This window comes from Pseudonaja textilis, chromosome 7 (genome assembly GCF_049901715.1).
Source record: "Pseudonaja textilis isolate UNSWEBS1 chromosome 7, rPseTex1.2, whole genome shotgun sequence".
NCBI classification, from domain to species: Eukaryota; Metazoa; Chordata; class Lepidosauria; order Squamata; family Elapidae; genus Pseudonaja; species Pseudonaja textilis.
In genome coordinates this window covers 23,140,787-23,166,244 of record NC_141996.1, presented here as the reverse complement: position 1 = coordinate 23,166,244, position 25,458 = coordinate 23,140,787, and the positions used below count along the sequence as shown (strand labels likewise).

At 34.4% G+C, this 25,458-nt stretch overlaps 1 protein-coding gene across 1 annotated transcript in view; it reads right to left on the bottom strand.

Annotated features, from left to right (window-relative positions):
* BRCA2 (BRCA2 DNA repair associated) overlaps nucleotides 1-25,059 on the bottom strand; it is a 40,160-nt gene extending 15,101 nt beyond the window's left edge. Inside the window, exons 1-15 of the mRNA XM_087937230.1 lie at nucleotides 24,825-25,059; nucleotides 21,596-21,700; nucleotides 19,328-19,573; nucleotides 17,752-17,842; nucleotides 14,452-14,486; nucleotides 14,310-14,350; nucleotides 14,095-14,215; nucleotides 13,350-13,405; nucleotides 13,149-13,263; nucleotides 11,609-12,586; nucleotides 6,072-10,655; nucleotides 5,056-5,151; nucleotides 2,927-2,996; nucleotides 1,926-2,311; nucleotides 913-1,106 (exon numbers count right to left, since the gene is read on the bottom strand). Of these exons, the coding sequence (XP_087793356.1) occupies nucleotides 913-1,106; nucleotides 1,926-2,311; nucleotides 2,927-2,996; nucleotides 5,056-5,151; nucleotides 6,072-10,655; nucleotides 11,609-12,586; nucleotides 13,149-13,263; nucleotides 13,350-13,405; nucleotides 14,095-14,215; nucleotides 14,310-14,350; nucleotides 14,452-14,486; nucleotides 17,752-17,842; nucleotides 19,328-19,573; nucleotides 21,596-21,674 (7,092 nt within the window). The 5' untranslated portion in view covers nucleotides 21,675-21,700; nucleotides 24,825-25,059. The remainder of the gene's footprint in view (nucleotides 1-912; nucleotides 1,107-1,925; nucleotides 2,312-2,926; nucleotides 2,997-5,055; nucleotides 5,152-6,071; nucleotides 10,656-11,608; nucleotides 12,587-13,148; nucleotides 13,264-13,349; nucleotides 13,406-14,094; nucleotides 14,216-14,309; nucleotides 14,351-14,451; nucleotides 14,487-17,751; nucleotides 17,843-19,327; nucleotides 19,574-21,595; nucleotides 21,701-24,824) is intronic.
* Between the last annotated feature and the right edge of the window lie 399 nt (nucleotides 25,060-25,458).

Sequence of the window (25,458 nt, the reverse complement as noted above, 5' to 3'; positions counted from 1 at the left end):
ATGAAGAGGGAAAAAGAGGAGAAAAAATGATGGAGACAGGGAAATTGGTTACATACATACAGTATATACCGTAAGTCTTATGCTTCAAAACATAATAATAAGGAATAGAAAGTTGTTAATCACAATTAAGGGAGAAAATAATGGAAATATATACCATCCTATGTTAAAGATGGTGCTGAAGATACTGTAATGTATTAAAAAATGAATTAATAGAACAATAACCAATTATGTTGTCGGAACTTGATATATCGTTCTAAAATATTTCTAGCCCTATAAAGAATTGAAATAAGGCAAATAAACTGTGTGCAGTTTTGTTACATATTGCTACTTAATTACAATTGTAATTACAATTAAAGTGCAAGGCATATTGTACACTAATTTAGCTTCTGTGAGGAGCACTTATGAAGAAACAATAAAAAACCAAAGAAGTCTATATTACAGTGTGTTTTTATAGTAACTAAATCTGTCCTATTTTAATTTTTATCTCCCACCATCCCTCAAATTAGTATCTTTGCTTAAAAAGAATGAGAAATATACCCAGAGTCATCAGAAATCAATCTGTAGCTATCATCTATGGCAGTTAATTGATCAATGACTATAATAAGCATTGTAAGCAATTATGTTCTTGCTTTTTATGCAAACAATCAATCAAACTATAAAGTCCCCTATCAATTGGACTGGAAAAAAATGAAAAAGTTTTGATTTTCAGCTTCAGCACATAATAACTTATTACAGTATACCACCTTTAAACCATGAAAAAGCTTGTGTTTTTAAAAACAAGTTACCAGAGTTTCCAGACAACATGAAATGGAAAACTTTAGTTTACTCAATTTCTTAAGATTCCAAAAAGGTTGCATTTGCACAGATAAGATAATTTTTAATAATAAGTCTCTTAAAAGATACTATGCTTACCTGTTCATTGGAATAAAATTCAGGCAATTTCTCTTTGACTGCAGCTTTTAAGGGAATTCTGCAAAGACCAGAAGACCTTTTTACAAGGAACAGGCTGCCTGGTTGTGGATGAATTATTTGATCTTGTTTCTTTGTAATTCTAATTTGTTGTAGATTTCTGGCATACTGAAGATATGTTGTCATTTTTGTTATGTCTGCCAAGGTATTAATGAAATCATGACTATTTTAAATCAGAAAGTTCAAACTTGCCTAAGATAGCAACACTGAATTCTAATCACATATGGACTATGAACAATTATAAAAGACATATTTCAGCCTTTATTTCAGCATTAATGTGCCAACAAAACTAGTGTTATTAGTGAATAAGCTACTTCTGTAATTTTTACTTATCCAAGTTAATAATAGGAAAGATATCCTTGACTAGTATAAAATTTCAAAGAGTACATAAAATTGTATATAACTGAATTTCCCCAGTCTAGAGATGGCATTGTATAAAATTAGGAGAAGAAATGCTAAGATTATCAAGACATAACAAATAATAACATTTGCGAATATGCTATCTATAACTTTTGTGGATTTCCATAACTAGAAGTCTATTTGTTATTTTGTATATGGAAGATATCCAATTAGATTATAGTCAGCATTCTTTCTAGATTTGCTTTTTAAATGGTATCTTTAATTATAATAAGAGTTTTAGACAATAATTCTGCCAATAATTAATAAGTAGGAAAATTGTACAGGTCAAAAAAATTAAAGTACTTGATGTTAAAGGTATTGAGTGGGGATAAAACATGTATCTAATTTTCAAAGGTCTGCAACACAGAATATGTTGAACTGTATATTGATCAGAATTTTTATAAAAATTATGATCATAAACATTACATGCCAAAATAATAAGGAATGAGATATATTGAACTGTATGCTGATAAAAGAACGTTTATAGAAATTGTTATGATCGTAATAAACATTACATACATGCCAAAATAAAAACAAGATTGAGGTATCCAATATACCTTGAACTATTTTACTACATCCTGAATCCAAAGCTGATATTCGTGCACAATTATCTTTTCCTGATTCAACGAAGGTTTTAATTTCTTTTGTGTTGTATTCTTGCATTCTGTTGATACTTTTGCAACTGAATGAGGGATGGTCTTTGACATTGCTTATTTCACCTTCTGAAGTTCTTGATTTTATTTTAAAAGGAGGCACAAAGATCTTGGTAGGTTTTTTCCCTGAATAATGATTGTGTGCTTTGTTTTCCTCACTTAAGATCATTCCAAACTGAGCCAATGACCTAACTGAAGACCGCTCTGAAAAACCACCAGATTTAGATCCTTTCATAACTTGTGGAATACTAAAATTTGGATTCAGTATTTCTTGTCGTTCATTTGCAAAACTGAAGAAATAAATACATTTTAATAAGAATCTGAATGGAAGACTAACAAGAATTCTTTTTTATGTTCCTTCTCTTTGACTAAGAAATTCACACAGTTAAGTTGCCATGTATTACATACATACTTAATTTACTGGTAATTTATTTATATTAATACTGAATAATAATGTATTAGTTTTCAAAATGTTACGAAGATTATCTAATGCATTTTTTAAAAATAGTATCTACTGCTGTGCATTGCCCAATTTCCTTAGTTGAAATGGTTGGCTATTATAAATTTGATTAATAAATTAAATGAAAATCAAATATATTTGCTACCTTATTTATATTTTATGTGACTTCATTATATCCTTTTGATGATTTACAAATTACATAATATACTATTAGAATAAAATTCAATAAATCAAATAAAACTGTGCCTCCTTGAATCACATTTTCTTAATACTATAGTACACTGTTTTTGCTACTATGATCTAGAAAATTCAATCTTGTCAGTTAAGATTTTTTCCAAAACCCACAACTGCTTCTTTAAACTATCGGGCAAAGTTTTTGACAAAGTATAAATAACTTATGTTAAGAAAAGATTAAACCTAAAATGAAATGACAATCTACTCTTACCTAAATGAGCCACAGATGGCTGGTTTTAAAGAGATCTTGTTAGATATTTTTTTTCTGTCATTTATTACACCTAAATAAAAATAAGTTCTATGAATCAAGTGATATTTAAAAAAATATGGATTTCTATGTTTATGATAAAACTATCAGTTTTAGCTGACTTTTTTAAAAAAAATTCAAATTAATATTTTTAGGAGAACTAGTTCAGTTTCGTATTAATTTGAATAACATTTGTCAAACAGTTGTATAACAATCACCACTATCCCTACTGCAAATAACTGGAAAGTATTTGGATGCAGAATTGCTTTCTATCAGCTTCTGTTTATTGAGAGAAGCTTTTAGATAAGTGAGGATAGATGGAAAACAATTATGGGGTATTAGTTTACAAGTAGCAGCAAGATCCTTGAGGTCCCTAAGATATGTTACTGTAAGCCTGACATAATTGAAAAAAACTGTCACTTTTTGATGAGTAAAAAAACAAGCACAACTTGAAACATGGTTGTGGTTTTTTTTTTATTATGCCCTCTGTCACAATTTTAAAATTAATCTGAATTACTGCTCATATATCTACATAAAAGATTGTATTTACTTCTATGGGAACATGGCTTTTCTCAGAGTTCTGAAATATAACTTGTTCTTAAATGCAACGAATATATTTGATCACAAAAAAAGAAATAAATTACCTCCTCTCTTGTCTATACATGAAAAATGTTCATCTGCCAAAGCTCTGTGATGGTGTAATAATGTAATATAGAAATACTATTACTACCACAAAGATCACTCAATTTTGAATCAGCTGAAGTTCCTGAATGGATTTCAAAGGCTGTCTCACACAAAGTAAATTACAGTAATCAAGCTGATAAGTGACAAAATCATAAATTTCTATATCAGTATATTCTGTGCCAGAAAAGGTCACAAACTATACCAGCCAGAACTAGACAAAGTCTTCTTGGCCATGTCTTACACCTGCTCTTCAAGCAGCAGCCCCTCAGATTGCATATTATTTTTCTCTGGGAGACCACAATCCAACATTGAAATTTCTAATGGAATAAGAAATAAGTGGTTCAAAAGAATGCATAGTAGTGATATACAGATATATGTAAGGATTAGATGTGTGTATATGGCATAAAATAAGGATAAAAAAGAGGTCTTACAAACTGTTGAAGATGAGAATGTTTTTAATTGTTTTCTATTTTTCTCTTTCTATTTTCTTCTTTCTTCTTTTTCTCTTTCATTTACACATGTGTTGTTGGTTTGTTTTAATTGTAAAATCAATAAAATTTATTTTTTTAAAAAGAATGCATTTTTAAGTGTTGCTGATCAAATGTTCTGATAACTATATTGCATTTATTACTGCAGATTACAGAACAAACAACTCCAAGGGTTTTTTTGGGGTGGGTGGGTGGTAAGTTATGCGGGAAACTTTAACACCTTCTAGTTTTCCTCTGTTAACCAGAGATAGCATCCTGCTTCTGAAGTTGGGCTTTGGGAAATAGTTTTGACTGCTGCAATTGTACTAACTTCTTTTCTCCCTAGCAGTTTTCCTAACCAGGCCTGTGGTCAAACTGATGATGTTTTCCCAGACTTATGTAATTGGGAGACTTCAATTTGCTATTGCTCAAATTATGAGGTAGTTTGGGATTTCACAGCCATCAGTACAACCATAATCCTTGGCCTGATTCATTCCACAGAGGTCACACATTGAATATGTTTTAAAAAATCTTAGGGCATTACGTTATCTGAAGGATATTAACATGTCACCTGCTATAGTAAGATTACTCTCAAGTTGGTCTGCAGTTTTCTGGTACTGTTCCCTCTCCCATATGGAGCTGGGTCCTCTGAATAGTCTGCCCATATGCCTGATGGACTGTTAGTTTTCAGAGCATGTTTGGGGTTTAAGGTTAAGATGAAAAGTTCAATTAAGGCTTTAGTCATCACTTGGAATGAGTAGGTAACAACAACCCTGGATCAATCCCTTCACTTTTTACATTGTAGTCCCTCACGCATCAATCTCCAAAACAAGAAAAACATGCAGGCGCTATAAAACAAGCAAGAAAAGATATGGAGTGCCAAAGAAGATAAAATGTATGTATCTTTGAGATGGCTTACATAGACTGAAAAACAAAAATTACCATATGGAGAACTTCTTGAAGATTTGAAAGATGATCTTCTGGATTTTTCGGATTGATCAAATTCAGGCAGCAGCTTTCTTTTAAGGGGAGGTTGTCCTGAAAAAGATGTCACTAAACATTTCAAAAATGCATATTCAATAAATATAAATTTCTATGGAACATCTATTTAACTGATTTATTAAATCATGTTTTATGTGGATAGCAGTGCTTTCTTTTGAAAGCAAGAGGCTTATTTTATTCATATTTTGGATTGATATATCTTTATACTAGACAGATATTACTTTTCAAAAATATTTATAAATAAAATATTTACAAATAAACCCAAGTTCTAATTAATTCAGATCCTGATGACTACACAGATTCAACCTTCCATGTTTTTCCCCAGACATACAGCAGTGATTTGCCACTGTGTTTTTAAAAAAATGTTTTTCAGTTTCCAAGCCTGGCCTACAATCTTGGCATTTGCTATCAGAAATTCCAGACTAGAAAGTCAAAACACTAGGAAGCAAGAAGTAAAAAAATAATCCATACAATTGCTAAAAATGGCATAGATGTAATTACCAGAAACAGAATCATGGAGGAATGTGAGAACTTTACATTATACATTCACAATTCTTCACATGAATATTTCTCATTATTCAAGAAAAATGGTAAAATGACTAAACAAAAATGGTTGAATTATTTTTAGGGGACAGCCGGAGGAGAGAAGGTATAACTACCTACTTTTACAGCATATTGTTCCTCTCAATGTCAGCCCTGCTAATAGGATAAAAGCTGTAGAATATTTATAAGAGCAGCTATTACTCTACTCTTCCATCAATCTTCACTAAAACTCATGTTAATGCTACACTGTCAACCCTTTGGCAATATAAATTTGAGACTTTGTATTTTTTGAAATAAGATTTTTCTTCACTGAAGTCAATAATTGTGTAGAACATCAATCTGAACTATTGTCAGTGTGCAGTCTTCAGTACTTAAATGAATTTTAAGGTTGAAGAAAGCAAAGAAGTACTTACCAAATGTGTTTTCTTTTTTCAGGTGTCTTTTCCCACTTCTTGTACGCAATGGAGAATTATTAGCTGTCAAGATAGATTTTTGAATATTTCTTTGTACTTCTGAATTTGTGAAATTGTCATCTTCTATGAAAGCTTTTGCACTTTCTGAAGCTTCTACATCTGAGTAATTATCTGGAGTTTGGGAAGAAGCAGGACAAAAACAATCTGGATTCCCTTCTGTTGCATGTTTAGTATTGATTCTGCTTTGGCATGGTCGTGTTATCTTCAAAGGTTGAGTTACTTCTTTTGAACATGAAAAGCTTCTTTTGAATTTTGCTAGTTGCTTGGATTTCTCAGTAGAAATGATGTACATAGGTATTTCAATATTTAGCAAAGATTTAGAAGTTTCTTTCTCATTCAGATTCTCTCTGGTTTTACATTTCTCCTTCGGTTTAGATGATGAATTAGCTTCATGCTCCTGTTTAATTTTTGTAATGGGAGTTTTTATTGAAGAATTATGAGTTTGATTTAAACTTCCATCAACAAAGAAATTGCTATCATCAAATTCTTTTAAAAGTCCCATAGAATTTTGGAGAGCCTTCTGAGAAATCTGGACCGGTTTCCCACATGCTGTATTAAAATCAGATGGAATGCCTGAATATTCTTCCATATTTGGATTTTTTCCCCTTTGGGATATATGTAATTTATTTTCTCTGGGAAGTTCTTTTTTTCTGACAGAATTCATTGTGTTATCATAATTGCAATCTGGATCAAAATTCTGATAACCAGATAAATCAGATTCAATTTCAGAAAAAAGTAGGCTTGCTTTCTTTCGTGATTCTTTAGACAACTGAACAGGCTTACCACTTGCTGTGCTAAAAAATCCACAGTTGTCAGTAGAAAAGTCTGATTTGCAATCCTTTTTGTTGGAAATTCTGGTATCAGAACAGATCTGCATTTCAATAAAGTCATCTGAAGTTTTACAGTTTAATTCAGGCAGAGTTTCCATTGATTTGGGTACAACACATGATAATGCTTGGGTGTTTTCACAGAACTTTTTGGTTATAGGAAATCGGGACAGGTCAGAATATTCTGTTGAAATCTTCTCTACACTCAAATAGCTGGAACCAATACAGTCCCTGCTACCAAAAGCAACAGAAGAGCTTCCAAAGGCATCATCACTATTTACTTCAGAATGAGATTCTAAGTTACTGAGGTTTTTATGAAGAAAGTGTTGGGCATTTTTTAATGCTTCCTGAGAAACATTAACAGTTTTACCACTTGCTGTTCTAAAATTGAATGTAACTGGGCTAGCTTTCAACTGTTTTGAAGAGGTGTCTTTTTCTCCATTAGTTGAGGATTTCTCTAAGGTGCTAATATCTAAAAAATGCAAGCTACAATTTGGTGTCATCCAATTTTCATTTTTACAGGTTTTTCCAGATATGTTGACATTAGTTTCTGCGTTAACATCTGACTCAGATGCATTCATGTTCTTCACTGAATGTATCCCATTACAGCTGAAATTGTCATCTGAAACAAAATTCTGGTGACCTGATAAATTAGGTTCAATTTCAGAAAAAAGTTGTCTTGCTTTATTCAGCGATTCTTTAGATAACTGAACAGGCTTACCACTTGCTGTGCTAAAAAGCATACATTTATCAGTAGAAAAATCTGATATGCAGTTCCCTTTGATGGAAACCCAGGTTTTAAAACATTTGTCCATTTCAAAACTTTCATCTGTAGTTTCACAATTTGATTCAGAGTGTGTGTCTACCAACATGGGTCTAGCACATGGTAAAGTTTGGGCAGTTCTACATAATTTTTTGGTCATAGGAAACTGAGATACATCCAAATATCCCATCGGCATCTTCTCTACATTCAAGTAACCAGAAGTAATGCAGTTTTTACTGTCAAAAGCATCCAAAGAACTTCCTAACATATTACATTTATTTGTTTCAGAGTGAGAATCCAAATTACTGTAATTTTTATGAAGAAATAGTTGGGCATTTTTTAATGCTTGTGGAGAAACTTTAACAGTTTTACCACTTGCTGTTTTGAAACTGAATGCAGCTGGTGTAACTTTCAATTGTTTTGAAATTGAGGTTCTCTCTTCATTAGTTGGATATTTCTGTAAGGTGCTAGTATCCAGTAAATGTAAATCACATTTTGATGTCATCCAATCTTGATTTTTACATGTTTCTTTCAAAATACTGATATTTTCCCCTCCATTAAAACATTCAGATGCATTTATATTCAAGGTCAGTCCTTTAAAGATCAGTCCATTCCTGAAACCCTGTTTAACCTTGTTTGACAGCACACCCAAAGAGTCTTCAAAATTATTTTTAGAATATCCAATTTCTCTACATTTCTCAGCTCCTCCTCCAAATTTAAAATTCTTTTCAACTGAATCTTCAACACTAGGTTTTATATGATTACCAATATTGTTCATATTTCCAAAAAAGAGTTGTTCTTCTGAAAGAAGATGCCTTGCTTTAAGTAAAGATCTGTCAGTAAATGTAATTTGCTTACCACTAGCTGTATGAAAACCACTAGTTTGCTTTTCCCCGTTTTCAGAGACATTCTTATGGTTGCACCCCAAAAATATTTCAGTCTGATTGAATTCTGTACTCTCTTTCACAGAGGGGATAATTTCGTCATGTCTAACATTTGTCTTCCTTTTGCAGTATGACATACTATTTATCTCTTCCTGTATATCAGACCCTGTCAACAAATTAAGCCTCTTACTTTTTTCTGAAAATATGCTCCCATCAGTAACAGTGTGAATGCTCTGTAGAATATATTGTTTTTCTGGATTACTTACTTTTTCCTCTTGTTCTGAAATAAAGCTTTCTTTTGCACCTGCATCATTCCAAATATTATTTTTTTCAGTTTTAGCAACTTCAACTAAACATGTTAGATCAGACAAAGTTTCTGGGCAATTATTGTTACAGCAGGTTTTCCCACAATTTACAAAATGATGTATAGGTAAAGCATTTTGATTTTTAGTGGATGACAATTCATTTTCTGATACACGTACAGAATATTTTTGAATAATTTTCAAGTTTACTTCTGTAGTGCTAGTAATCTGGACAACACTATCTTTTTGGCAGTCCACATCTTTTAACTTATTTCCCACATCTGCTTTTACGAAAGCAATTGTTGTATCTTTTGTGGTATCTTGTATTATACATTTAGCATTTCCTTTTTTGGCTTTCTGAGACCAATCAATATCTATTTCTTTCATAGGCATATGCCAACTATTGCATTTGTTTGAACCATCCGTTTTTATTTTATAGGAGTTCAATATTTCACCCATTCCATTCATATTTCTGACTAATTCTGTACCTCTTCTTGTAATCTCATCTTTGTTTTTACCTGAATTATGATTTTCCAGATCAGACTGTAAAGGATCTGAAATAATTGGAACAAAACATTTTTCTTTTCTGTTTGATTTCAGCAATATAACCTTCTCGTTGCTTTGTCTGTCAGTATTATGTTCCCCAGTATCTATATGCTTAAAAGAAGAATGATTATCACCTGGATCATCCACAAATCCCATATCTTTCCAATTCTTAGAATTTAATTTTTTTTTATCAAAACATCTAGTCTTGTTAGTGTTATTGTACATCATAGTCTTGGGTTTTCTAAACTGGGTAAATTCAAATTGACTGTCTGTTTCTTCCAATATATTAGAAAGTTCAGTAATTTCAGCTATTTGGCTTGCTGTTAAATTGTGTTTTTCTTTAGGGTGCTGATTTTTAAGTACATTTTGAATAGATTTATTGCCACATTCAGGAAAACCAATTTTCGTATCATCTGAGTGAGTAGAGTTTACCACAGAATCAGAAACATGTAAATTTAGCTCATTTTGTCCAACTGAAAAATGCTCAGTATTTTCTTGTTTATTTTGAATTGAAATAGCACCTTTTTCTTCATTCTGAAAGTCTTCAAGAAGTTGATCTTCTATATCCTTGAATAGTAATTTACCTTTTCTGATTTTATCAGCAGATAGCACTATCTGTTTATCAGATGCAGTCTTAAAACCTTTGAATTTCTGGATTTTCCTATGACAAAGACATCCTAACTCTCTCTGCTTATCACCAGGTACACCTTTTAAACTTAGTAATGGAGACAGTTTTGTATCCATTTCTTTCTCCAATACCATAGTTTTAGATTTTGATGCTTTCGTTGAATGAATACCACTGTCCAAAAATTGTGCAGTTAATTCCAAGGTTTCTTGTGTATTTTCTGTTTCTGATACTTGCATCGGCAATGTACATTCTTTAATAAATGCTTCTTGTGATGAACTATCATTTGCAAAACCAGTCTTTCTATCCACATAATTATTGCTATGACAGATTTCATGGAATCCTTTTTCAGTTATCTGTGTTTGATAATTAACAGCAATATCTCTGGAAAACATTACAGCTTCTTTCTTCATATTATTTTTTAGAAGTATTGCTGAACTATCAGTAGTGTTATATTCAATATTTGACTCTTTACTACCTGTAGTTTCATATAACATGTTAGGAGATGTATAGCATTTTTCAGAATCTATTTGCTTTCTTTCTTTTGTGGAATGATTATCAGCAGTTTCAATTTGTCCTGTAAGAAGTTGAATTACAACAGGCATGTGAGTTAAAATATCAATATAAATATATTCTAAACTTCTGTAGTATAATATTGTACTAAAGTATTTTTTCAGGATATCAACTGAGAAGCCACAACTTTTATTTATATCTGAATTGTAGATTTTTATTCTATATCTGAAAAACCATTAGATATTAAAGCATTTGTACGCTTTTATATTTATAGTTAAACAGAATAGGTTTGTCTATACCAAAGAAACAGCTTTCTCTGAGAAATCTTTTTAGGCATACCTATATGAACAAAATGCATAATTTTATTATGATTTCTCTGTAAAACCACCCCAATAGAACACATCAATAGAGTTGATTTTTTAAAAATAAAATGTTTATCTTTTCAACACATAATAATTGGGATTCAGTAATATATTTTTAGCAAAATCAAGTCCTTTTTTCTAGAAATATTTGAAATTACAATCTACTTTTGGAATGGTTTATTCAGTCCACCTTTGTCTTCATTAGCTCTTAGAGAAAACTTTCTCTATCCAGAGATGGGGGAAAGGAGGGGAATTCCTTTATTTTTAAGATATGTTATTTTTACTTATACTGACCAGCAGGAGGCAGTATATGACCAGTTTCATTCTATCTGAAATTTGTCAATTGTCATTTACTAAGACCCCATACAAAGCTCTGTGGGCTAGGTATACCTGATAAGTCTCAAACAGAACAAAACAGGCTTCCTTATAGTCAGTATCTGAAATTCCAATATTTTTCTTTGTTTTTATAATTAACCATACTTTCTTATTATATCTGAAAATGACTTCAGCAACATTTAATTAACATATATACAGTATATTTTAGTAGACCTTTTCAATGCAGTAAACTAAAGTCACAACAATGAACTGAAACATAAATGGAATTTTAAGACTTAAGTGGTAGAAGTTAATACACAAAGGAATATAAATATTGTACCTTCATTCTTGATTAGGATTTCAGAAAGTTCAGAGATACCGGTTTCTAAATTTGTACATACTGGCACAAAACAAGTAAGAGATCCATCTCTCTGGGTGGTTCCTTCTTCCCGCTGAACTAGAGAATTGTTTAGAGCATAAATGAATTTTTTGGGCCGCCTTTTCAAACTGGAAAGTGAGCTAATATTTTTCAAGCTTGATTTTGTGTTTTGTCTGCCATCACTAGAAGTTTGATTTGAAATATTATCTAGATGGCCTGGAGAACTTTTATCCTTCCTTGACAAATCAGAATGAATACTTTGGATTTCTGAGGATTCTGTTAAAGTTCTGCTCTTTAAGAAATAATTATTCTCTGAAAAATTAGTCAATAAATGTGAGTTTTTGGAAACGGATAACTTTTCTGGAGAATTCATCTTACTATCTTGTATTAGACATGGTGTGTTTAACATATATGATTTTAATATTTTAGGACTACTGCATTTTTTTTCAATAGATGATGGACTACACGGAGAAGTTTTCTTGACCTGTAAGGTAGAAGATGAACTAATGCTTTTCATGAACCTTTTTTCAAGCTGCGTTATTTCAAGACCAGACAAGTCCAACTGAGACCATGGACAAAGCAAAGATGATGGCATATTCTCCTTTCCGTTCACTGCATTCTGTATTGTTGGGACATTTGTATTCCAGTTACATTTAGAAGATTTTAACTTTCTTTCACATTTTCTTCCATTAGAAGCCTTAATCATTTCATGTCCTCCTTCAAGTTCACCATGATTCTTTTCATAAAAAAGAGCTTTTTTATTCTCAACTGTGTTAATTTTTTTAAGAAAAACTCTGCTGCTGGCAATGTTCAGAGAAAAATCATTTGTTCCGCCATGATTATCTTCATCCATTGGTACATTTGATGGTTTTTGGTATCCATGTAGCTCAACAGGAAATGGATTCTTATCAAAAGATTCATTTAAAAAATTTTCAAGATCTGTAAATAATTGCAAAACAACAGCATCAGAAGTAAAATCCCGCAAAAGAAATTTGGTAACGAAAATTATATGAGAATTCAATTATAAAATCTAGGTTAAGGCTTAGGAAATATTAATGTAGTCATTTGTACATGAAAATCCAATGTCCATTTGAAACTAATTATCTGTAATGGTTTGTGGAAATAATCTTGGAAAACAGGGCAACAAGACACAGCCAAGTGAACAAGAAAATAAATTATTCTGCAGCAAGAATGTGAATGGGGCAAGAGGTTCAGAAGTACTTTCAGATTTTCAAGAGACTGTTAATGTAACTTTGCAACCAAGCAGAATTAGTTCATCTAGTCATGTTGCCTGTCTGGTCTACCTGGTAAGGCCAACACTATCCAAAATATTATCAATTATGGTTCATTTAATTACTAAACAAAAATAAAGAAATAAATACTGTATCCTAAACAATTATTCTAATATTTGCAATGGTGTCAAATATTTAACAAATAAAAATATTGAAGGAAAAGAGGCAAACTAAGAGTTATAAACTGTTAATAAAGGACAAATGCTCACTGTGAATTTTGATGTCCATTTCTGCACATGCAATTTCAATTCCTGATGAAGATTGCCTATTAATAATATTGCTCTTGAGACTTTTCCCATGTTTGGAAAAAAGACCATACATGATCTAAAAACCAAAGCAATGAAAATTAATTTATAAACTTACATATCAGTTGAAAATTGTAATACCAAAAATGCACATTCTTTACTTACAGTATCAGTTATTTCATTATGGATCTTTGTTCCAGAAACTGAATAATTTCTTCTGTCTACAATTCAAATGATATATATTATTTGCAGTTATTTTATGACTCATTGATGGAAATGTTTTATGTCAAACTTCTATTTAGTGAAGCTTTGTGAGAATTTTATTTCAAAATACAGAACATATTTAATGAAATAAGTTGAACAATTAAATATTCTAATAAAACTATTGGTACTTATATTAAGCTTGAACAATGCAACCATTTGCAATGATTGCAATGAATTAATTATATGGATCCAACATATTTAGACCAGTAATTATTCAACTTAACCAAACTTTTAAGAATACATTTGATTTCATATTTATTTATACTCAGCCTTTCATTCAGGAACTCAACTCACTGTAGTTCCTCCTATTTCTTTCCGCAACAGCTTTGTGAAGTAGGCTGAACTGAGAGATAGCAGCTAGCTCTAAGCTAGCTCCAAATAAGCACTGGCTGATGAGGTAGTCAAATTGTGTTTTCCCACTTATTGCCCATCCATCAGTATGTCACACTGATTCTATTTCTACCTCTTTAACCACATTGAAAATGAAACAAGTATATGTCTAATAATTATCAGCTGATTTCAAAAGAACCATAATTTTAATAACAATATATATATTATATTAATTACAACTGCAAAATGTCTTTCTCTTGTAGTTACTCTGTATTTACTATTCTTTATCCTCACATATTGGTCATAACCATGTTACCTTCATTATCTATTATGACAGTTGGAGAAAGTGTAGGAGGTGTTGCTAAAGAACTTGTCCAAGACATATCAGGATCTGCTTCTACTCCCAAGCTTTCAGAAATGCATTTCTGTGCCTGAACCTAAAATATAATGAACAACTGTTTAAACACAAACACAGACACACACAAACACATATGGTATTCTCATAATTAAAATATTTTAGAATAAAATTACCTCAAAAATCTTGGGTGTTTGTAATAAACTTTCACTTAGTACTGAAAATATGAAAGAAGGTATTCTTAGAATACTTAGAATGAGCATATATTTATAAACTAATACAACTTTCAGTGCAATAGATAAAGACATTCATATTTACCATATTTATTATTTTGTTTTTCTTGTACAACCGAACTGAAATATAAAGAAAAAATAGTTATTTAAATCAAGAATCCTTAAACACAATTTTAATTTCTATAACTACATAAAATATAATGAACAATGTTCACACATCCAACTCATTTAAACAAGATGTATCTTTTTAAAGTCAATATGGATAATCTCAGAGCTTCTGATACTATAGCACTAATGAGGTTAAGTACAATCCTTTGATTAGTCATTTTAATTTCTCCAAAAGACAACATAACTATTATATAATGATATCTGATATCATAGTTTGAATATAATTATTTTCTTATCTCTCTGCAGAAATATATTTACCTATCAGAATTTATCTTTAGGGTAAATTACATGTTATAAGTATCACAGGGGTATGTTATGCATCAAATATACTTCTTAGTTGATGAGATGTGGGCAATAATATATTGGCTTGCAAAGAAGTCTCTGAAGCACCTGCACTAGAGCAACAGTGAGGTAATATTAGATTTTGATTGTGCTTATTTTGCTCAGAACATGTCCAAACTGATTAATACTGTTCTTGATAATGGTGAATCTGACATGGCTGTTATAATTAGTTACCTAGTGTAATTCTTTCCCATTCTACCAAACTGGTAGGTGAAAGCCTCAATTGTTCAAATCTATGGTCTAGAATACATGGGTCTTTCTGCTGACAGACGTAACATATGAAGAAAAATGTACAAGGGGTTCATAAGTTGAAATAGGGTGACCTAAATTAAGGTGAGTTGATCTTGTAGAGTTAAGATAAATACATGTTGGGGAAATGAAGATGTAAATTTAACTATAAATGAAAAAGCTAAAATGTATGTCACAAGGTATGAATCCATGTCATCTAGACTTTTGTTGGGGTAGAAATTCAGTGATAGCTATTACTGTTCAATACACTGATTAAAAATGAGCAAGGGAACAATTGTGAAACATGAAATACAGATAGAATAGGGCAGATAGGAATATGGAAGATTAAAGAAGTGGCTGGACCATTTAGAGATCCAAAAATTAATGAAAATAATAATTTTTATATCTTTGAATATCTGCTTGGAAAATGTTGTTTCAAATTTATGGTTTAGGCATATGTATCTATGTGTGCACACACACAAACACACATTTAATTGAAAAGCTTAATTGTTTTTATATAATGAAAGATCAATACAGTTAATAAAGGATACAAGATTGATGAGAGGTTCTGAATATGGAATATACCACAACTTGGAATTGTCAAGAAAGATCTTATGCAGTCTTAGAAGGAAGGGGAAAATGTAAAAAAAAAATAGAGAAGACTGAATGATTGCAGGGGGAAAAAAGTATGACACTATGAATATTTGTACTAGTGATGGAAGATAAATTAATCTTCCAACAGAATGAATGGAAAGCAGACATAACAAAAAAGCATGTTGCTTTTCTGCTTGGAAAAGAGTGAAAAAAATTCTGCTACAAGTGCTACAGAAATGTATGGAGTAATGCTAAGGGAAAATATGAAAAAAGATGCTTGGTAGAATGATGAAGTGAAAGTGGCAAAGTAGGTGCATATAGGAAGTAATTGCTAAAAAAATTAGGAAATATGTTATATCAAGATGGGCAGGAGTTGGGCAGGAATGGAAGCTCACCCTGTTGTGTGGCGCTTGGGTTAACTTGGGCTATCAGCTTTCTAACTGACAAGCTCAGCATCTTTAACTGAGCCATTGCACCCCGAGTGAATAGTAATAATTAATAAAACATATGAAGCACAAAGAATATTCTAAAGATACAGATGCTAAATATGATTTTAACAAAACATTACGATATGTTGAAAAATCTTCAGAAATTAGACTACTAATTGCAGGCATGATATTCCCCTCTGAAAAAAAAATCGGGGCCGGCCAAAAGATACCCCCAGCTGCGCGCCAAGAAATCGCACACACAACACCAATGCTACACACCCTTCCTTTCCAGCCGGTCAGGTGTGGATCAGCTCCGGAGCTGGGCAGCCGTTTTCCTGGTGGTGGGGCCGCCACCCGGGGAGCGCCCGCTGCTTTCCCTCGCCAGGGCCGGGTGGTGGCATGTTGCACAGAGGCTGGTCTGTGGCTGCCCAGCTCCCTTTTCCTGCCGCTCAGCAGCCTCCGCTCGCACCACCCGGGCTCCGCTCAGGTATCCAGCTAGGGCTGTCAGGAGTTGCTACGGCTGGCGCGGCTCCAGTCCCGCGTTGCCTCGGGAAGGGAAAGGCAAAACCAGGAGCCGCTGCTGCCGTTGCAAAGCGCCGCCGCGGCGCTTCCTTTTTGCCTTTCCCTTCCCGAGGCAAGGCAGGACTGGAGCTGCGCAGAGCTGCGCCAGCAGTAGCAACTCCTGACTCGGGGCCTCCGAGGGGAGGGGAAGAAGAAGGGGTGGGGGGAAAGGGGGATTCCCCAAAAATCAGAATTCGATTTTAATCGGAAGAATATCATGTCTGTAATTAGGGATATGGAACATTTAGTGACTAAGAAAATATATATTTAAAGAAGATGAGATAAAATTAAAATAAGCAGAAAAAATGCAGAATGATTTTGCTGCAAACATTTTTAATAAGTGAAAAACACTAAACAAAATCCTCCAGCAGAATGAAAACTATTAAAAATAAAAGTATTGAAATTATTTTGGGTGAAACTAAATAGTGGAATATAAGAATATGTTTCTGCCCTTTTTGTGGGGTGAAGAGGAAAAAGCAGAAAATTTTGTTGGAGTTAGTAAGATTCTTAGAAATGGAGAACAAAAGTACTGTATGAAAGTGTCAGAGAGAGCAAGGATATTTTGTAACACCAAAAAGGTACAGAGAGATATACTGAAAGAAACAGATGTTAACTAGATATAGCAATATTGTTTTTTACACATTGTGCCCTAATTTGCTTGGCTATTTCTTATGCTTTCAGAAAATTTATCCACATCAATGTCACTACATTCATTTCAATATACCAAATAATTAGCTAAAGTCTGAGGCACTTGTTGCCATGTTGAATTAATCTGGTGTAGTAATGAGCCAATTTACTAGTTTGGTTGGTTAGAGACGTCAGGCTAGAAAACAAGAGACTGTGAATTCTAGTCTTTCCTCAGATGCAAAGCCAGCTGAATGATTTTGGCCAGTCAGTTTGTCAACCCAAAAAGGCAATAGATGATTCCAAGAAATCATCAACAAAATGGCCAAGCATTGTAATGTTATCTTGATTCAAAAGGCAAATTTAGCTGTAACAATGGAATTCTTTTTTGTGTTGTTATAGACAAGATCTATACCTGCAGATAAATAAATGAGATGCACCTTGCAATAACGCAGGAACTAGAAAGATTCATTCCTTCATTTGATTCATTCACTTGTGTCCTCGGTCTAGGCATTTCACTGAAAGTTTTACCTGTATCAAAGAAATGTAAGCAAAAAACCTATTTCACTACTAGATAGTTCGATTTTTTCCTCTACATGTCTTATTAAATCTTGAAGGCTGCAGGAAGTACATTTATTATTTAATCATTTTTTAACCATTTCTAGCTCCACAATTCCATTGCCCCTCTGCTTATGGTCACTTTCCCCCTTTTAATAGTTAAATCAGTTTAGTATGGATACAGGATCTAGTAATCCAGAACAAGACATTAAATCTATGGAACGTAACTTAGAGATTGTGCAGATCTATCTTTTAAATAAAGTGAGTGAATATAAAGGATAAAGGTAAAGATTTTCCTGTCCAGTCGTGTCTGATCTAGGGCATGATGCTCATCTGTTTCTTGGCTGAGGTAGCCAGCTTAGTCCTAAGACATTTTCTGTGGTTATGTGGCCAACATGGCTGTATGCCTTGGGTGCACGGAACACTGTTACCTTCTCACTGAAGTGGTACCTATTAATGTACTCGCATTTGCATGCTTTTGAACTGCTAGATGGGCAGGAGTTGGGCAGGAACGGAAGCTTACCCTGTTGTGTGGCGCTTGGGTTAACCTGGGCTATCAGCTTTCTAACTGACAAGCTCAGCATCTTTAACTGAGCCATTGCACCCTGAGTGAACAGTAATAATTAATAAAACAAATGAAGCACAAAGAATATTCTAAAGATACAGATGCTAAATATGATTTTAACAAAACATTACAATATGTTGAAAATGCTTCAGAAATTAAGAGTACTAATTAGGGATATAGAACATTTAGTGACTAAGAAATGAATTGCCAGAATTGCCCTCCATCCCGCTGAGGCCTTTGGTATTACAAACAAGATGGAATAAAATCCCATCCCCTGTTGATCCTCAGGCACCGGCTGAACAGCCTGGATCTCCAGCAGGTACTGACTAGCTGTTTCCATGAGGACTCTTCTCTCTCTGTTCTGAGAAACAGGTTAACGAATGAAAAACCTTGGGGGTATGGAGAGGAATTCTAGAGAAAGACCCGAATGAACGGTCTCTGGGACTCAGGTGTCTGTGGTTACTTCCTCCCAACGCCTGGCAGACGTCCCCCAATGGCAGGATTGACAGTAGGGTTATCTGGGGCATCGGAAGGGATGACCCCCAGCCCCTCAAAAGGGCCTGTTCTATATACTATAAACCCAGAAGTGGTCGAAATTGTCTTCTATTTTATTTTTTCATGTTTTTATGGAAATGGAGCAAAAGCTGTTATTTTATACCTCAATCATCAACCCAAAATTCCTGTTTTATACAGGCCACAATATTTGAGCTGACAGCTAATACCACCAAAATGTTACTTTTCTAGTTGTGGACTTTTATGTAGCCAGAAAAATACAATTTCCACAGAAGAGGTATCTGCATTATAACATTTCGTTTCCATACTACATCCATTTCATAAACGGTACACATACAAAAATGTTTACAATTTTGGTTACATATTATTTCTTATCTTACCTGTTTCTTCACTGGGCTGAGCTGATTTTTCTATAGGAGAAGTAAATGTTTTTACATTTTTATTCTGGTCTTTAAAAATCATGGGAGTTGATACCGATGAGTTATTTATAGACAACTTCCCTTTTGGGGTTTTGAAAATATTTTGATCCATAGCTTTGTGTAAGGAGTCTTCTGTTTTTTTCACATCATAAGGTGGAGCTTCTGAACTGAGTTCTTCAAACCAATTGAGACTTATTGGTCCTAGGTCTAAGAAAAGCAGTCAATACATTATTTAATGTATATTTCAAGTTATGATTTAATGATTATTACACATTAATAATTTGTTTACAAATAATGTAAATTACTATATATTACTTTCATCAGAAAATAATCACTTTAGAAGATTATTTTGCAGGATCTAATCTGGGTCAGTCACCAGGACCAGAGGTTTTGTCTTCTGAGCTTTCAGACTCATGCTGGAGCCCATCCTCAGAGAGAAATACCCTGATGATGGGCTCCAGCATGAGTCCAAAAACTCGGAAGACAAAGGTCCTGGTGACTGGCCCAGGTTGGATCCTGCAACATCATCCTGGGACAGGTATATTCATCTTCATTTGTAAGATTTTTTATACAATTACTGATGTAGGTTGGCTTTCTAAAAATATTGTGTAATACTAGATTTTTAAATAAATATGAACTACTATCAAATATTACTACCACTACTATAAAATGTTTTTTTTTAATAGGCAAGGCATCCTATGGAGAATATCTCCTCCCACTTACTTTAAAAGCAGAGTTCAAAACTACTCTGAAATTCTTTCTGAAGGTCTTCACGTATCGCCTTGCATCATGAGATCGGTGGCAAATAAATTTAATAATAATAATATCTGGCTCTGTCTTGTTTGGAGAACATGCATGCCTATTAGGCATGTGACCAAGATTTGCTTACAAGCTAAAGACTCTTTCTCAGGTCACTCTTTTATAAACAACCACCTGCAAGCTTCTCTGTTATCAGCAAAAAGATTCACCTCCATGCCAAATCACTAGGTTTTTAGAAAGAGAAACAAAGTCTTGAGGCTAAGGTATATATGTTAGTTACAATTGGGAAACAGCTCAATTACTGAGGCTGTTGTAACCCTATCCTTTCCTTCTCAATAAATCTTGTTAATAGTTTATATTAACATAATTATTTTTCATCACACATTAATTATATTATTTATAACAGACAATAACAGAAAAAGGTGAAAAAACACAAGAACCTGGCAGTAGCTACAATTAAGCATGCACATTTTCATCTTAATTATATAACAATCTGCCTAAATTTTCTTTAAACTCTTTTTCTGACTTGTCAGTCTAAAATTGGGAAAGCAGCTATCCCCCTCTAACCAAGGAATATCAAAATAATTTCAATCTTGTCTCCGGAGCAAGTAGGTAGGAATATCAACTATAAGATACGTTGTATCATCTATAGAAAATGAACTTGCAATGTACTATTTACAAAGGCAAGTCTCATATTTCAAGGAAAAAGTTTAATATAGCCAGTGATGGCGGACCTATGGCATGTGTTCTGGAAGTGGCACACAGAGCCATCTCTCCGGGCATGCCAGCCATCGCCCATTGCTCTTCTGGGTTCTGCCATGTGCATGCGTGCCGGGCAGCTGGTCTTTGCATGCGCAGGAGCGCCGGAAACTGTTAAGATCGGTTCCTCGGTGTGGATGTGCACGCTGGGAAACTGAGCTTCTGGTTTCCAGCACGCGCATGTACACCAGCTAGCTGGTCTTCGCACACACATGTGTGAAAGCTAAGGCATGTGAGCAGCTGAGCTTCCAGTCTGGAAACTGGAAGCTCAGCTGCCCTTCCAGTTTCTGGCGCTCCCACACACGCGCATGCTCCCATTTCAGCACTCAGTGCCAAAAAGGTTCGCCAACACTGATATAGGCTGTACTTGGCTTACAGTTTGTTCAGCAACTGTTCAAAGCACAATGGTACTGAATTAAGCACAATAGTACTGACTTACAACCTGTACCAAAATTTGGTTAAAATCTGGGCTCTTGGCACTCTATCCATACTTACAACCACAAGTGCTGTAAGTCCCACCTGCCTATCTGACCACCATTTATGTCCTTTTGATCATCTGCTGTCTCCCCATTGACTTTTGCTGCTGTTTTCTTCCTCCCACTACTGCTGAGGCAAAGCTGGCCTGGCTGCAGTGCTGTATGGTACTGGTTTCATGCAAAGAAAAAAGGATTCACCTCCCTGCCCTCAAAGCAGCTTGAATTGAAATAGTACCTGATTCACTGTATTGTGTTTTGAATATTTCAAACAAAGATGGTTTCTTTGGGGATATATCAACATTTTTCTTTTCCATTGCACTGCTAATACAGTTAAGAAAGTCTGCAAAATAAAGTGTTCTCAAAATTATATGAATTCATCATATTTGACAGAAATTCTATTCTTTTTTCTTCTAGACTACTTAGACATCATATACCCTCCCCACAAGAAATGCAAACATTTAGTCACAGCACTAACATCATGAATGAACCAATAAGTTTATAAAATAAAGCTGTATAATTTATAGCTTATATGAAAATTCCAGATTTTGACAAATTATAAGGACTGGCTCAAACATAGATCTAGGCAACTCTTAAATAGAATTAAAAGACTAAAGACAGAGAATAGGATTTTGTAACTTCTGACTAATTCCCTTAATTGTTTGGCAAGAGAGTCAAGACAAAATATAATCAATGAAAACTGCTGGCAGTGTTTGTTGTGTAATAACTATAGTAGTTGATCTTTGAGGAAAATTAGGCCAAACTTTTAATTTAAATTGGTATGTTGTTTCAAACTGATCAGTTTATAACTCATTATTCCTATTCAGAATTGTAACATGTTTTAAGTATGTAACTTCTATCCATAAGTACTGCCACAACAAATCCAAAAATAATATTACAAGAATAAGCTATACCCTACACTGGACAATACTGTAATATTTCAGAAACTGAATGATAGGTCCATATTTGTATGCAGTCAATACATCTGAAGTAGATTCTCACAAGCAACAAAAAATCAACACAATGATACTAACGTGGAAACCAGTTCCTGCAGCATACCCATCTCCAAGAAAGGCCCCAACAGTATATTTAAAAAGTTTGAAAAGCTTTTCCTCTAATGGAATATATGCTACCATCTACTAGCAATGCCCCTATCCCCTCTGGATTCTGTCAGGTCAAATGGTACAAACTTTTTGTAAAAGAATTAAGAGTAACAAGTTTAACATCAGTTCACTCTTCCAGATTAAAAAAATGCTATTTTAAAACAAAAAAATTAACCCAAAATTGAGCAAGATTCCTGAACCTGGATATATTATAACCAGGCTCTCACAAAAGGTCTCAACAAACATGTTTTTAATACAATTGTTAATTGATAAAAATACTTATCTTTCCTACATGTAACCTGCATCTGGATAACCAACCTACTTTCCATTCCATTCTCTCCCTTCACCTCATTCCAATATAAATTCAATTCCAGTTTATCAACTCTGCTTACATGACTTGTCGCTCAGAAAAGCTTTTAATAAAATGTCCCCCCAACCTCCCTTTGAAACCAGTTGAGCAATTGAGTAAACTGCGAGTTGCCTTAGTTGGCAGCCTAAGCAGAGGGGCCCGGAACTGCCCATTGCAGCTGATAGGTGGAACCAGCTTCTTTAGCGACCCCTCTGAGACCCATTCCGTCCAAGTGGTTGCAGTGGGGAATCAGGGGCAGGGGGAAATAGGGCTATCTGAGGGGACAAAGAAGAGCAGCTGGCTCGGGAAGCAGAAATGCAGCGGGAATCTTGAGATCGTCTGATATTTACTCTGACAACGGTATACGTACGTGATTTGAGTTTGCAGTTGGCAAACTTGTTTTCAGACTTGATCAACAGTTACTGGAAATTTTTAATTGGTTATTGCTGCCCAAAGAGGGATCTTAAGTTATTAAAAGCAAAGGTTTACATTTTTACACATACAAATATGTAGGTCTGGAATTTTCTCATGCTTTAGGTTTATATTTATGCAGAAACATTGAAAATTCAAAAGGATTCATAAACTTAGGACCTGCTATAAATTGCAGATTAAGACAAAACTCTAAAAATAACAATTTATGATAAATAACTTGGCTGTGACTTTTAACTGGAAATTTGTTAGATGTCTATCTCAGCATTATTACTTTATAGTTATCTCAAGGCAGTAGACACCCAATACTTCCTCTTCCTGTTTTTCCCACAGGAACAAGCCTGTGAAGTGTGTTGGACTGAGTGTGTGACTGGCCCAAAGTCCCCCAGGTGGCTTACGTGCCTAAGGCAGGACTAGAACTCAATCTTCTGGTTTCTAGGCTAGTACCTTAGCCACTATGTCAAACCTGATATTGGAAGTGGTGTAGCTAAAAGAAAACCAGAAAAAAAGGACATTAAAATTATCAAGTTTAATGTCTAATTACATTGTTATGGAAGGATCTGCACTAGCTACATAGCCACTGAAAACTATCATGAAGAATGAAGCTAAAAGAAAGCAAGTCTATCCCTCTCCCACCTCCACATCTGCTAACTAGGTTCTAAGAACATAAGCCTGTACAAAACAGAGGGCTGAATCCAATTGGACAAATTTGCAAGCCTACTCAACAGCCTTTGACTGCTGCTTTAATGTGCAAAGCAGGAAATTAGACTTGAATATCTATTTAGGCCATCAATCCTCTCACTGTTAAACTGCCATCCTAATATACCTACCTGGAAGTAAATCCTTCTATTTACATAATATCTACAAGTAAAAAAGTATTCAATGGAGCTTGCCATGACTAAGTTTTGCAGGACCAACTGGGCCCCAGTTTGGTGAAATATCCCAATCAGCTGTGCTAACACAACACACTGAGCACTAATTTTACTATATGACCAGCTGGCATAGTATATAGCCACAGATATATTTTTGTTTAAGTCTGTATTTGTCCTAATATTTTCTATCTCTACACGCTTAGTTGGGAATATTAAATTCAAATGTTAATTTAATGTACTCTGAGTAACAGGCAGAAGTATTAGGTATGTCCACCACCTTAACTAGCCAATATAGGGAAAATGGAAAATATAATTATAATCATTTTAGATCTAGTTTGATCTAGTGGTTAAGGCATCAAGCTAGAAACCAGAAGTGTACAGGTTTCAGCCCTGCCTTGAGCATGAAGCCAGCTGGGTTCAGTCCTAGACAGCAGGCAACAGCCTATCACTTTTGAACAATCTTGCCAAGAAAACTGCAGGGACTTGTCCAGACAGTCGGCAGGAGTAAAAAAAAACTGACTGGGGGCGGGGTGGCACAGAAATCCTACTTCAGACCTCACAACGACCAAATAAATTATCCTACGGGATTGCACCGTCAGAGTCCCTTTCCCTCAGACCGCACCATCCCAGATACAGAGAAGGAGCCAAGGCTTTCCTCTCCATGTCAAGCCCTGGAAGAAAACCCGACCTTTCTTCCACTCACACACGTTTCACCTCAGTGCCTCTCCTCATGGGACAGCGAGTTTCTTCTGAGCTAAGAAGAACCTCAGAAGAGCAGCCCTGTGGAAATGTAGTTGAGAGCAAAAAAAGAAAAAAAAATCAACGGACGAAGGAAGATTTCTCGAGGCCCCCCAAAAAAGAAGCCCCCGATACAGCCTGGCTCCAAGTCCTCTCAGCAACAACTTCCTCTGAAAGACAAAAGAAGGCGCCAAAAGCCGCCAACGCATGCGCAGTTCCAGAGGGGGTGGACTCAATCATTTCCTCACGGCTGATCCACACTCACAATCCGGAGGTTTTTCGTACATACCGATCACCCTACGGACGGAAATGAAATTGGTCTCCGGCTGGGAACAGTGGAGCCCAGCTCTTGCTTCCGTTTTTCACTGGCAATGGCATGAAGGCCCGAAACTAAGAGAAGAGCCAGCAGTTCAAGGGTCTTCAAACTTGCCAAGTTTAAGATTTGTGGACTTCAACTCCCAGAATTCCCGAGCTAACATGACTGCAGGAGGAATTCTGGGAGTTGAAGTCCACAAGGCTTAAAGCTGTCAAGTTTGAAGACCCCCGCTGTAATGGTTTAATCCTGCCGCACTCAAGGGATCATGGAACTTGTGGTTTGTTTTTTTACAAA